This window comes from Hoplias malabaricus, chromosome 2 (assembly GCF_029633855.1).
Source record: "Hoplias malabaricus isolate fHopMal1 chromosome 2, fHopMal1.hap1, whole genome shotgun sequence".
NCBI classification, from domain to species: domain Eukaryota; kingdom Metazoa; phylum Chordata; class Actinopteri; order Characiformes; family Erythrinidae; genus Hoplias; species Hoplias malabaricus.
Genome location: NC_089801.1, coordinates 31,745,505 through 31,760,854, shown reverse-complemented (window position 1 = coordinate 31,760,854; position 15,350 = coordinate 31,745,505). Strand labels below are relative to the sequence as shown.

The 15,350-nt window shown below is 37.4% G+C and overlaps 1 protein-coding gene across 5 annotated transcripts in view; it reads left to right on the top strand.

The window, feature by feature from the left end:
• The window catches only part of abr (ABR activator of RhoGEF and GTPase), a 145,929-nt gene that overhangs the window by 53,709 nt on the left and 76,870 nt on the right, over nt 1-15,350 (top strand). For 4 of the 5 annotated variants that reach the window (XM_066658591.1, XM_066658592.1, XM_066658594.1 and 1 more), the window contains exons 3-4: nt 9,589-9,687; nt 13,695-13,880. In XM_066658591.1, coding sequence (XP_066514688.1) covers nt 9,589-9,687; nt 13,695-13,880 — 285 coding nt within the window. Of the gene's footprint in view, nt 1-3,728; nt 4,094-9,588; nt 9,688-13,694; nt 13,881-15,350 lie in introns of those variants that run through there. The other variant, XM_066658595.1, reaches the window with a different exon arrangement.

Here is a 15,350-nt window from a genome sequence, read left to right as displayed (position 1 = left end):
GAAGGTGACACACATTTCAGAGCTTCTCTTTCATCACACAGTTTACGCAATCTAAGAACTCACCATGGTACACCACTTCATCACCTGGGTATTAGTTCAGTCCATTTTGTTTTCACTACAGTATAATACCAATTACAGAACACGTCATTAAATAAATTACAGACCTTTTACTTTTGCAAGGTTTCAAATTCACAGTATGACTAAGTTTTGGATTAGGGTTTGTGATGCAAGTGTAGCCAGTAATGAGCAAGTCTGTGAGTTTAAAAAAAAACGACAACAAATGCTTTCATCTCCATCTAGTGGTGAAAATATGGAGGTGCATATTCAGGCATTTCAGTATTCGAAGGAGTGTTTTTTTCACTACAAATCCTGTTCAAAAACGGTTTCTCCTATAGTACACACAGCTCTAGTCATCAAGTTACAAACAAGAGCTGAATTGTAGTCATATATAGTCATTGGATTTAATTAACTTCTCATTCGTGGATAGGTTTCTTAATGTATTAAATGATTTTGTTCTTGTTTTCAAGTTGACAATCTTCCATTAGCAGTCATCTGTCCACTTTTGTTGTATATTCATTTTTGTATACTCTTTTTTTTTTTTTTTTTTTTTTTTTTTGTTCATGCTGATTAATTTGGCTTGTGTTATTGTTTTGCTATCCACTCTTGACCAAAGGAGCATGGATCCCTCTTTTGAATCCCAGTTCCTCATGTTTTCTTGCTCACTTGGGTCCACACAAATAAAATGTAATTGAATTGAGCTGAGCACAGATCATAAAGATCATAGGAACCTATTAAGGATGCACCAATACAGAAATTCTGGACCAGTACTAAATAAATAACATTTCTCATTTAGGTGTCTTCCATTGTCAACAAATAGACATTTATATAGAAAAGAGGCCTATTTCAAGTTTGATTACATTACAGAGACATATCATGCAGAGATACACTAAACTGAATGCATTGTAGATTTTCTAATGCAGTATTGACCAGATCTGTCCAATGCTGATAATTTTTAAAGCAACTACCTGCTGGTGATGTGATTATGATCGTGCATCTGTTGGTGATGTCTACTCTACAGTCGGAAATACACACCAAGCGGCTGGCATTAATAACAAGAATATATGATTATACCATAACACAGAATTATGTGCTAATATACAACACGCATGCCAAGACAACCAACCCATATCAAATCCAATTATAAGGCTGGAATCAGAGCCATGTATCATATGGTGTTGTAATTGCCTCTCTAAACAGCCTTTAAGGGATGCCTAGACAATAAAATTAACTGTGATAATGAGTGATTATTGAACATGGAGTGAACCTATTTTAGAATTCCCATCAAGACTCCTCCATGCTAAAAAGAGGAATTGGCTTTGAGCTTTCGGTTTTATTTATGTTGTTTCTCCTTTACTCCGTCAGAACACTTCAGTATATTCGGGAAGCACCAAAGGAAGCGGAAGTACACCAAACAACAGATTAGTCACACAGGGCAGTATATTCCCAAATGTTATGCTTCTGCACAGGAGTCTGTGTGTTTCTGTGTGTTTCTGTGTGTTTCTGTGTGTTTCTGTGTGTGTCTGTGTGTGTCTGTGTGAGTGTACAGGAAAGGTCCTGCAAACACACAAGCCATGCTCTTTCAGATAGAGCCCAAATCATGGAGAAGTTGACCAGAGGCTAATCTGTAAAAAACAAAAAAACAACAACAACTTTGAATTAGTTGTTTTGAATTTGTGATGTCACAAATAATCCATGGCAGATAGCCCCACCCATTCCTGCTGAAATAACGAGTCTTTTAAACCAGTCTATTCTCTTTGAATTATGCACTGAGGGATAATTTGCATACAGCAATGTGTAAAATCAAAGACCACTATTCATTTAATTTCTAGTCAAACGGGCACTTAATTACAGTTAATTACAATGAGAACATTACAATCAGGCCATAGGGGAAGTGTGTGTGTGTGCGTTTTTTTTTCTGGGGTACCCTGATATAGCTGCTGTGCAATGTTGGGCTTAAGTGTTTAATGAAGGGTTCAGTGTAACAGCGCACACAGCTTTTTGTGTTCCTGATTATTGATCAGAAGCTCTAGACTAGATTATACTCGAAGCATTGAAACATGCTTTCTCATATGCTGTTTCCTCCTTTAGCCAGCAGAATGGCATGTGCGCAAGAGCTGAAGCTATCTGACATTAGAGAGAGTACAGACTAATACATGTATATGTGTGTCACCTGATGACCAGATGATGGGATTGAAGGGAAAGTGTGTTGTCAGTTTTTCATTTCGTAGTGGATGCTTCATTTAATGGAGTAAAACTTGCTCAAATGACATAATTTATTGATCTTTCTAAATGTAAGAGTGTTAAAATATCCTTTTCAGAAAGTAGACTTATATGTGTAATTTGAAATTCATTTGCAAATGTAATTTGAAATGAATTACAAATGTAATGCACAATATCTATTGTTGACTTTAAAGCAGTTTTCTAATTGGTTTTGAATACATTAAACAAATTTTAATACTACAGATATGCCAAAGAATAAACATTTGTGATGCATATTTAATATACAGTGTGTGTCACAGGACACCCTTTTATCTGAATATCTCATCAAGTAATGGGTGAGGGGCCTATGTTTTAGGCTATGCCCGGAACATGGCCGCCATCTTGAAAGCTGCCATTTTAGACCAAGGGCAAGTTTTTCCAATGGGAAAGTGGTCATGTAGCGTATTAAAGAAATGAAAGGGTGTTAAAGAGCTAAATTCTCTAAATTCTAGAGCTACTGCCAGCATTCACAATATGAGGCATTGTAACGTCAACACCCCAGCATTTACCATTTTCCAAAAATAAATGATTAAGACAAGGGCCACTGTTGAAAATGACCAGTATAAAAAGCTGTCAATTTTTTGTTGAGTCAGGTGACATAAACATATTGCTAACTTTCTGACCTAATGTCTCCTAAGCCACGTATGGTCCCGCTAATCCAACAGAGAAAAATGTGGGAAAATACACTTTTTATATGTGGGGAAAATATACCTTTTCTCATTGGAAACAAGCCTATGTCCTTCTTTCTGTGCCATTTCACAGCAAGTTCATCACAAAACATATTTCATAGAAAATAATTTTTGAAAAAATATATAAAATAAAAATATTGCGCACGTTTGGTTACATAATTTTATTTCCAGTATTATAAATTGAACAAATAATTATTAAATAAACTTTTTATATTCTGAAGCAGATTATAAGGAACATATTATAAATATATATATATATAGTATTAAGATAAATTTCTTTACCCTTAGACCTATTAAAGGAATAGTGCTTAGACTCTTGTAACTCTTATTTAGCCTGATGTCATTAGTGTTAACTTTTGCTAGCACATATGCCCATATTTCATTTAAGCTAGGAAGAGCGCACACACACACACACACTCAAAACAACACACCAGGAAAAAGTCTTTGCAGACAGTGGGAGGAGCTGGGGCAGGCGTGTTTCAAGTCTGTCTGTAGTTGGTTGGTCAGTTCAGCCAAAGAGGATTTGACTGTGTGTGTGTGTGTGTGTGTGTGGATTCGACTGTGTGTGTGTGTGTGTGTGTGTGTGTGTGTGTGTGTGTGTGTGTGTGAAAGAGAGCGAGAGTGCGTGTGCGCATTCGCGCGCATGTGTGTTGATGTGTGTGCATTCAACAGAGGAAGAGAGCACTGCTGCTTTTGAGAAAGCTCTGTGGAAGTTACTTAAAGTGGGGAGACCTGTTGCACAGCGGATAAACAGAGAAAGGAAAGGCAAAAGAAAGGAAAGAGAGCAGGAATTTGCAAACTGTTAGTTCTTTATTGGAGTTGGAAGAGAGAAAGGAAAGACTGATGGAAGCTAATAAGCCTGCGGTGTGGTGAATCAAGGGAAAAAAGAAGAAAAAGTGTGGGAGTGAAAGAGAGAGAGTGAAGGATAAGGCCACAGCATGGAGGAAGAAGAGGAGGTGTTGTGCTTTTTGGATAAAGTCTTGGAGGAGGAAGATGTGTTTGAAAATGAGTTGGACCTGGATCTTGACTGTCCATACACACCCTTGGAGAATTCGTACACACCCACAGATGCTTCGCACTTCAAGGTAAGGGTGAGAGATTGAGAGTTAGCAATCTCACAGTCAGCTTAAAGGCAGTTTTTTTCACTCTTAACTGGCTATAAATAGAGAAGAGAGAAGTGGAAAGTACTGTGTCGCTGTATATTTTTTTGCACTGTGCCGTCACTGTTTGCAGAGCACTGTGCCACAAGTGTGGGGGAGTTATTTATATATATATCTGTGTGTGTGTGTGTGTGTGTGTTGGGGGCGGGGATGAACAGTGAATTTTTTGCAAATATTTTATGACACTGCTACTATTTTATAACACACTCACCTTCTTCAGCCTTATGCTTTGGCACTAGACCACACATCATCATGCATCATATTATTTGTGGAATGGTTCTGATCTTCGATCAGTTTTTTGCACTGCATATGCTTGTAATGACTGTTATATAAAGAGGACATGCTGACCTGGGGTTGCCACTATTTGACACGTGTGCTCTTGCTGTTGCTGAGGTTAGTTTTCTAGCGCCGTGTTTGGTCAGGTTGCTGTGGACAGTGTGCCATTAACTACAGTTACCATCAAATGAGTCACAAAAACACACTGACTCAAACCCGGGCAAGAGCTGATATGAGAAAAGGAACAGAAAGCTGAACCAATCTTAGCAGCGATCAGACTTGGAATGATCACTGAGAAATCATCTTAATGATGAATTAGAGAGTTGAAAAGAGAACCTTGCTAGTGGAGTCGTGCTTATTAGATGTTCTCGTTGTTGTGTAAACTCGCTTCAGGAAGAGGCAAATGCATGAACTACGTCACTGCTGCTTAAGAGTGTGTCTCTGTGCATGCATATGCTGATAACATCATATTACATTTAAGCTAGTATTACAGAGGTCAAGAAATGATAGTCTGGCACAGTTTGTTCCTCATTAAAAGTCAGACTAGAAAACATGCTGATGTTCTTGGTAAAAATGAAAGTAGTGCTAAGTTAATAGAAATATCACATCTGTACTATTAGCCAGAACACATCTCATATAGATATCTCACCCCCAAAATTCAGGCCTAGAATCGGTGACACTGATATTATGAAAGACCTGAATGATACCTATGGCCAAGTTAATATAGTTTATGTTTTTAAAAAGAGTGCTTTGGGATTCATTTGGTTTATTTTAATTGCTGCAGACATCTGTCTTTGCAGAATTACTTTACTGAATGTGTGTGTGTTAGTGTTGGGTTTGTCTGTCTAAATTTCAAATATCTATGTGTGGAACCCAGATTTACTGCTTTATTACAGTGGTTACTCTGCTGAAGCCGCATAGCTATAGCACCAGGGTATTTCCTCATCATCATTCTGTCGTGTCTCCTTCACTTCCTCCTGTGGGGTAGACCTTATGCTCTCTAAACTGCAATCTAATTGTCTGTGTCCAGTTTTCTTGCTGTGTTGTTGTTGTCTTTCAGTTTGTATTCTGAGACACAGCCAGTGACGTTGTTTGATATGGAGTACTGGGTAAAAAAGCTGCCCTCCTCATGGCAGATTTGGGTTCAGATTCCAGTTCAGGCCATAACGCCATGCTTTTCCAAATACAGTGTTGAGTCTCAGTTAAACTGCATTAGCCTCTACATTTGTAACATACATGATGATCTGGATAAAAGCATCTGCCAAATGCCAAGAATGTAAGTGTAAATTTAGCCTCATCTTTGCTAACATAACATGATGTAGTCAAAGTACCATCATGCATGAGCCGTGAGTGATTGTAGACTGATGGATTAATGATTGTTAGAATTTATGCGGCAACACATACACACTCATTCATGGTAGCTTTATCCGTAATTCGGTCTACGTTTAGCAGATGTGGATTCAAAAAGACTCCCTTAGTAAACATTAGAAGTCAGAGTTGGTTTGTGGGTGGACTCTTGTACATTATAAGCTTATACAGCATGTAAAGAGTGGGACAAGTCAGTGTTATTGGAATAAGTAAGTCATATACTTTGATACTGATGTCCAACTATAGCAGTAGCCAATTCAGTGGTCCAAAATTATGCTTATAAAATGCTTACATTGATTAGCTGCTGGCAGAGGGAGAGACACTTAACCCACTTGCACCTTTCTCTTTTTTTTTTCTTCGCATGCCATTCGTGCTTTACACTCTATTCACTTAAGAATTTTTTGTGTATAAAATCAACACTTTTTCAGTGCAGAGTTTTTTTACACAACACACACTTCGTCCTGGTCGGGCAGCCTTCTGAATATTTAATATGAACCAATATTGATTTAAATATCCTAGAATGAATGTTCTCATTTAGCAATACTTTTTAAATATTGTAATGGCCCATCATGTTAACCAGCCATTTCAGGCATAAATTTACACAGCTTTTTTTTTTTTTTTTAAATCCTAGCTAATAATTATTAAGTTATTAAAGAGCTTTATCTGATTCCTTGCTGAACAGTGAGGACAAAAGTTAATGATTTTGAATAGACCTGCATTGATCACCTGCATTTTATTTGCTCATTTTAAATCTGAACTTAGTTGTTTACTATATGTTACACATATAATTGTTGAATATATGTTATGAGAATGTACCTTTTTTTTAATTCAATTTTGTGACATTTTACGTCTGTTTTTAGTTGTTTTTAATACTTTGACAAAACAACAATTCCTTGTGAAAACAACAGCCACCTATTACATTGTGTTAACATTATGCAACGACCTGGCCAAAAGAGATTGTCAAAATGTGCTTGGAAAAATTGTTATGTTTTATTAACTCTTAAAACATATGAATGTTGTTTTTTTTCTTTCTCTTTTAAAGTGAGCCTATTGGAGTTTTTTTGGACAGTATGCTCTGTGCATGCACTTGTGGACTGTTGATCTATGCTTAATAAAATCCTTAGCAGAAAAATATATCTCCCCTTTATTAATCGTGTCAGTGTGCCAGCTGAAAGAAGAGCTGCTGATTGTGCTGATTAAAGCTGGCGGTGTCTGTGAGGCTGATACCTGTTGACTCTCAGTAGACTCTGGGCAGTAAACAAAGCTCAGCTGTAACTTGCAAACAAAACTGTCCGCAAAGGGCAGGATTTACATAATGGTAGCAGCTTTCTGTTGGAGCATATTTACGAGTGTACCATTCATTTTGTTTACTCTTATTGGTAATATTTGGGAGAAAAAATATTCTGTCTGATTGTTCCAGGCAGTATGCTTTTGTGCAGTGTGTAATTTGTATCAGTAAGATCACTGTCCCACATTATTCATGCTGTTTCCATCAGTCTTATCAATATAAACAGCCTTGTCTTCCTTTGTAAATCAGTCTAAAGTACCCAATGCCAGGAACAGGTTGTCTGACTGTGGGTGGAGCAGAAGGGGGTTGTTAGCTGTTGAGCAGAATCCAGTACAGACAGATGACCACACAGACTTCCTTTTAGCTTCTTAGGATCAGAGTACTTTGACAAGACAAACATCTACAAAATGTCTGGCATGCTGTGTGTTTGTGTTGGTTGGGACGTTCTAGAACATGGGTATGCAAACATACCATAATGGTGTAGTAAGCCTATCACGCTACATCATATGTTGTTACTAAATTACTACAGCAATACATTTTTAATATGAAGTGAGGTCTATTTCTGGTCGGCCTCCTGGACCAGTGTTGGGCAGCATTGTTCTAGACTGTTTTCCTCCATTCTTACTGTTCTAGAATGTTCAGTGCCCTTTGTAAAATGTTCTCTCTTGTCATACTGATGTTGTGTTCTCTTAAAGTAGTCACATCAGTATGGAATATTCTCCGCCACATACAATCTGCTTAAATTCACGTTTAGATTTTTTCTAGAATATTACCCCTTTCTCACAATTTTAGATTTCTTTTACTCACATTCTCTCTAAGAACTTTGACATTTATTTATTTTGTTCTTGACATTTGACACCACGAGTTCTGTTCTAGAATGTTCCCCCCATTTGTGTAGTTCTAGAGTGATGTATTCTGTTCCAGAATGTTCTCTTCATCTGTGTAGTTCTGATTTTGGTCAAGCCCTGAAACCCCGTTAAATGTGCATGGCCTTCTACTCAGGTGTCTGAATTTTCTGCATATATATATATATATATATATATATATATATATATATATATATATATATATATATATATATATATATATATGTGTGTGTGTGTGTGTGTGTGTGCCAGAAAGTGCTCTGTCCTCTTATTGGTCATCGTCATGTCATATGATATGTCAGACTAGGTTTAAAAAAATAAATAAATAAATAAAAAAAAACGAACACGCTAGACTTTTCATTGTGGTGTTGTTGTGTCCCCAAAATGCCACGTCTCTGTTCTTCAATTGTGTCACACAACTTACTGTTTGGATACGACAAAATCACGTCAAACTTTGTGTACTTTGATTCTGGCATGAGACCCATCTGCCCATTTTTTAAAATCTAGATATGATGAGTGAACTCCTGTGGTTAATACAGGTGAATTATGGCCTTAACGAGTTTGTGAGAATACACCAAAAACTTGAAAGTAGTTTGGTGTGAATTTGGAGACTATATTTAGCAGGTGGTTTACTAGCTGTTAGTCATCGGGGTGGTACATTTCCTCCGTGTAAACACAGGGTCTGTTTGTTCTTGTATGTGCCATAATGCACTTCAGGGCTGGCTTTCCAGTGTAGGAGGAATGTCCAGTCATCTTGTAGTTTATGGACTAGTTCCTTTTTTTTTTGTTTAATTCTTTAACAAAGTGGGTGTGATGACGTCTTTGAAGCAGCTGATGTAAGAGTGTCTGATGACATCACATTCTTATTTAAAGTGTATGAAAATCAACAAACACTGTTAAAAATCTGGAAATGTTGTTTACAAGGGTGTTGCACCATCAGATCTCTCTCAGTCTCTTTGCGCGGGGTCTGAGAAACATTGTTTTTGCTTTTCTAATGAGGGTTCCCTAGTTCTTTTGTCTTTCTAGTGGAAATATAAACATGCCAAGCCCTGTGGAAATAGCAAGCTGTTTCTTGGCCATGGTCAGATTATCTCAAAATCGGTATTCGGGCCAAAGCAAACCAACCATAGAGATGTGTACTAAGCAATGACAAAATACAAATGTGTGCTATAGTCTGTCTGCTGTTCTGTTACAGATAAGCTAATGGTGATGTTTATTGTTTTTATGATTTTATATATTGTTAAATTGCCTTCTGAGTTCACAACAAATTAAATGATTCTTTTGCATAAAAACACATTTAAAATAACAAAATGATAGTGTGTTTAACCCACAGACTCTCCCTTTCTAACTTGTGTTGGCCTGGATGCCCTGGTGTGTCTATACTTTGTTGTTTTTCTCACAGACTTCCTGTTCCAGCTCTTTCCACACTTGTTTAAAGCAGCACTGTAATCAAGTCTCACAGATTTTCTTTGGATTTCTGTAACAATGTTTTGCGCAGGACTTTATCTAGAGCTCCAGACTGCAGGCCAGCTTTGCTTTGCTGAGCTTCTTTCTCATTCCTGAGACTCCAGTCAGTAAAAACATGTCTTTAGAACATGCTGACCCTCTTCCTTTGTTTTCAGGGGGATGTTGAGAAGGGTCTGGAAATGAAGAAGCTGGTGCTGTCTGGATTTCTGGCCAGTGAGGAGATCTACATCAACCAGCTTGAGGCTCTGCTGCTGGTATGAACTTCTACTGTGGAACATTACACACTGTTTACATCCAACATTAGTCTCAGAAGTGTCCTGTGTGGAGGGTTTTATTTATTTATTTCATTTTTTATTTATTTCTTTTCTTTTCTTTTCTTTTGTCCATTCTCAGCTTAGCGTCCAGTTAATATCAACTCAGTTTGAAGGTGCACCTTCAGTATCATTTCCCCTTTCAGTGGGAAACTTCAGCAGACATCTGCCCAGTCAGACCCCGCCATGTCATCATTCATGATGTAATTTCCTGTCAGTTTCTAGCTTATATGTCTGAACCTTGTTAAAAAAATATTAAGCATTAGTTCACCAGTATCTGACCCCAGGCTTTACTAATTTATTTCTTTTTGCTACTAACTACCTTTCGAGATTCACTAATATATGTGACTTGGGCTGTTGCTGCAGCCCATTTATAGAACACCAGAGAGTGTTGTCAGTTCCTCTCTCTGGCCCCTGGGCAAACCACACCAAGCCAGTGAACCACACAAGCACCTATTAACACATACTAACTGAGTGCTACACCCTCCAGTTTACTTTTCTAATCTTTTCTTTGTAAGGAACAATTGCAGTTTAGCGTTTTAAAATGCAGGGATATTATTCTGTTAGTAATCTTAAGGCATGATATTCACTAACAATTCGGTTAACTGTAAATTAACATTTGAATCCACTAAAACTTGGCACTGTCCAAAGAAAGAACTCCAAAATAGTAACATTATAGCAGAAGGAAAAAACCTTAAATTTCAGTGGAAGTCATAAAATGATTGTTTTTCATGTAATTTTGGAGCATATTGATTGGTCCGTTCATCATAAAATTTTAACACAATGTGAAGGACAGCTACATCATTTGAACAATGCTATAGACTACAAATACACAGTGAGGTGTCAGGGACAAGAAATCCTGGTTTAATTAATATGATTATTAACCAAATTTAGAGGTAGAAAATTCGTATTCATTTCAGTGGGGCTTTGTCACATAAAGCCGCTCTTGTCTGTAGGATACATGCTTCTGGGTCTGTGGTGGCATTTGCCTGTGCCAGCTTTCAGACAACACTCAGGATGTTCACAGGGGAAGAGATCCGTTGTTGCACTGACCAGCAGATGTGTTGGCTATACATTACGAGTGTGAATCTCTGTGCTCAGAATAATTGCATGTAATATTTCTTTACAGTGTAATGCTGCATCATTTGCTTGAATTAACTGTGCTTAAGGAAACAATATAATTCACTGTTCACTTACACCAATTGTTGTTTGGGAAATGCACTGTATTTTAGGAAATGATTCAGTGCTTCATTCAGTACAAGAAACTGTTGGTAAAAGAAATGTTTCAATGTATTCAATGAAATGAAAGGTTCTTTAGGAAATAATTCAGTTCATCACACGCTAATGCTAAACATACACTACAGGGCTTTTAAAAGACCAAAGTCTGATATCTTGTCACATCAAAGATAATTAATTTATAGTCACGGACATGTTTTGCAAAGACGGTATCTTTCAGAGTCACTATTTGCATGAGCCAAGATAAAAACGTATTAAAATATTAAACAGATTTTTTTTTCTTTGGGAAATTCCTGACTGAAGAAACATATCCTGACCACATTACAAGATATGGAGATAACTGGTGCATGCCATAGCTTTAGAAAGCTCTCATAATTTTATTCCAACATAGGAAATTTGTCTACAAAACACAAACAATACATGGAAAGTCATTTGGTTTAAAATTGACATAAAACAACTCAATTGAATCATTCACTGAAGTCTTAACTGTTGAATAAAAAATTCTTAAATGTATCCTTCAATGAACAAACAACACAGTCGAGACTGACTTTATTTTATCTTGATTATTAGTTACGAATATATTTTTATATAGCTCAACTTGCTTGAGATTCATGAGTATATATATATATATGTATGTATTGGAGAGAAAGTGCATCTGTGCGTTAGCGTGTGCTTATGTGCACTCTGCCTTGAGTCTGTACTGCACTTCCTGCTTTCAGAGATGAATAGAATCTGTGTTTACCCAACTTAGGCCTGCTTTCCTTAACCCACCCACCCACACACACACACACACACACACACACACACACACACACACACACACACTCACACAGGTCTGCAGTAGAAAATCCATTAATAAAGTCTTTCAATAAATTGGAAAAAGGTTCAAAAATGCTGGATATGAGCAAAAATGGCCCTGCATCCATTTTGCCTACATTTTTCATTCATAAACTGTTTATCAATAACATTTGCATATACTCATCTGTAACTGTGATTGGTTAAAAGCTTTAAAGCACAATAAATACATTGTCTTGTTGCTTTCTGCTTCTGATTACCATTATTCTTGTTACTTTTATTTAACCTTGCTGCAGTTTTACAGTGACTCTGTCAGTAAAGAGCTCGGAAATATAGCAGTATATTCTATTTTGAAAAACTGGAACTACTTCTCCAAAAATTCTTAGTTGTTGATGAATAACCCCACATTGTGTTGGAAGATAAGATGTCTGACTTTTTCAGGGAACAGGAAAATCATTGTGGTTGCAACCAGTCATAGGTTAAAGATGTAGTATGTAGAGATAAGGTTGAAGTATACTGATTTTCTTTTATCAAAGGATTAATTATACAGCAGTAATAAGTCTAATGGAGTTTTGACCTTAAAAATACCAAAGCTCAGAATGACCTCACCAAGTGTCTTGGTCCTGAAAGAGGAGGTGGAGTGGGATACCTTGATCACACAAACACAGACGCAGACATATTGATTTATCTCCCCGGTCTATGGCCTCCTGGACCATGCTTGCCTTCTGTCAGATACAAATTGCTCATGATAAGATACAGGATGACCAGTAGTACCTGCTTTAGAAGGAGCTCCAGCCCACAGTGCTGCTTTTGCCTCTGGTTTTTTTTAGCAGTTTTTACTGCATCAGAGAGAAAGCAGCCAGCCGGTATGATTAATGAGTTTTAGCCTCTGGTGTAAGTGTGGATAACAGAGAGTCAGCCTAGATATGAAAGCGCCATTAATTTAAGTATAGGTGGATTGGGAGAATACATAATTTAAACAATGAGTCACTTGCATTGTTATAGTTTTCCAATAAATTGAATGTGCTCTTATTGTTATTAGCCAGGCAGAGCCAAGGAACAAACACACACACACACACACACACACACAGAGGCTCAAAGTTGCAGCCTTAATGTCTCACTCATTTCAGAGCTGACTGTGGGGAGGGATAGAGGATATGCCCAGAATAACATATCCCGCAATTAACTGGTAAGGGTATAAATAGACACACTCAGAATACAAAGTGTACACTTGCTGCATGCGGCTAATGGAAAGTCGCTGTAAGTAACTATTATTTCCTTTATGATAAATTGATAGATAATCATCAAGCAGTATTCATTATTTTAATGTTGTGTTTCTGTTGTTGAGTTTCATATTTTTTTCAAGTTTAAAATTATTTAACTAGTAAATGGTTGTGACAACGTTTATTAAGCAATATTTAGTGAAAAACATTTTAAATGTAGCATCCCATTGTTAACATCAAGCAACATCATGTGATTAGTTGTTTTGTCTGAAGGGTATTTATAATGTATGATGGCTGATAATTTAGTTTTTTTCTGAATCCAAAACAAGTTTCAGGGGAAAAGCATTTTTCTTCTGTGCTGTCTCTAGCCATTGTTTTCCATTATGTTATCACAGGGAAAAAGATAAAGCTTGGTTCCCTTGATAAAATGTCATGCCAGCAAGAGTTTGCCACTCAGTTGCAGCAGTCTCTCATTGTGACAGAAGTCAGTCAAGCAAACCAGAGCTTAACAGCAAATCAACTACAATGCAACAACTTCATTTTCAAATAGTGTTGCTTCAGATTAATTGTACTGTGGTGTTATTTTGTTGACAGAAAGTGTCGGTTTGTGCCCCCTTTTGCCGAATGGAAGGAATTTACAGTTTGTTTCTTGCATTGAACTACTGATTTTTACCCTCTTCTTCTTTCCCTCCACAGCCCATGCGTCCTCTGAAGGCCGCTGCCACCACCTCGAAGCCTATGTTGACCATGGAGCAAATCGACAACATCTTCTACAAGATCCAGGACATATATGAGATTCATAAAGAGTTCTATGATGCCCTCTTCCCCAACATTCAGCAGTGGGATGACAAAGTCACTGTGGGACATCTGTTTCAGAAGCTGGTGAGCTCTAATTTGAGTGCTTCATCTCGTAAGACCAACTGTATTCATCATTAATGGGAGCCTGTAAAGTTAGTAAAAGCAATCAGATTTTAAAGTCCAGTTAAAGTGGTTTCATATGGAGTAGTATATACACACTGTGACACATGTGAAACTCTACAGATCAAATATATAATCATTCTTGATCAGGAAAGACACCATTCTGTTATATCAGAGCATCTTTAATTAAGCATTATATATTGTCTTCTCAAAATTTTAACGACAGCCAAATTAGATTTTTTTTCCAATGGCCCAGTTAATTTGGTTCCCCTTAGGTAAAAAATACAGCACAGATATGATCAGTTGATCAGAAGTTGTTTTAGAAGCTGGAATCAAGAACTTTCAAGAAGCACTTCTTGAAAGTTAACTACCATTTTAAAGGAACATAATTTTTCTTTTAATCAATAGGTAATTACTCTTGCTGTGAGTGGTACTATTAATGTGTGTGTGTGTGTGTGTGTATGAATATGTTTGTAATTTAGATAGAGCTTCAGTCCAGTATTCTGTATAATGGAATCCTGAGAGGGGAGTCTGAGAGATGTAAAGAAAACTGTGTGTATGTGTGTTAGATTCAGATAATACCTCCAAATGCTAAAAAATTTTGTCACATTTAATATATTTCTCCATCTGACCTTTATCCATTGTGACGGTGACGTTTATCCAGTGGATAATTGCTTAATTTTGCCATATTGCATGTTCCTGATATAGTTTCGGATGTGCACGTTTAGGGATGCTGAGAGAGAGAGAGAGAGAGAGAGAGAGAGAGAGAGAGAGAGAGAGAGAGAGAGAGAGAGAGAGAGAGAGAGAGAGAGAGAGAGAGAGAGAGAGAGAGAGAGAGAGAGAGAGAGAGAGAGAGAGAGAGAGAGAGAGAGAGAGAGAGAGAGAGAGAGAGAGAGAGAGAGAGAGAGAGAGAGAGAGAGAGAGAGAGAGAGAGAGAGAAACCTCAGGCTTTTCTGCTGTAGTTAGTGAGTTGTTTCTTTGCGTATCCACCCAGGTATCTTGTGTACATGTGTGTATTTCTTTGTGATTTGTAAGTGATGCTCCTGGCGTGTGTCTCATTGATTGGTTCCAGGATGATAGAAGTGCTACGGTTATTTTCTCTGTCAGCTTGCCTCATTCCCTTAATGAATGTTCTGGAAAGCCCAGAGAGAGAGGCCTGAGCCACAAGCAGTGATGTTTTCTGCATTAAACTCCACTCTCACAGACTGCACTGCTACTGTGTAATTGCGTTTGTTAATGTTGTTCCAGTAAAAATGATTACAGTACTCATTAAACCAGAGATGGCTTAACAGGCCTCACAGAATGCAGCCAAACTTATATTAAATTTTAGTTTACTTCCAGGAAAAGTAGCATAGTTTAGGTACTTGGGATGCCATTTTTGCCATTGTATTTGTAACGGTCTGCTATAGAGCACACATCCTCTTAGTTGTTGGC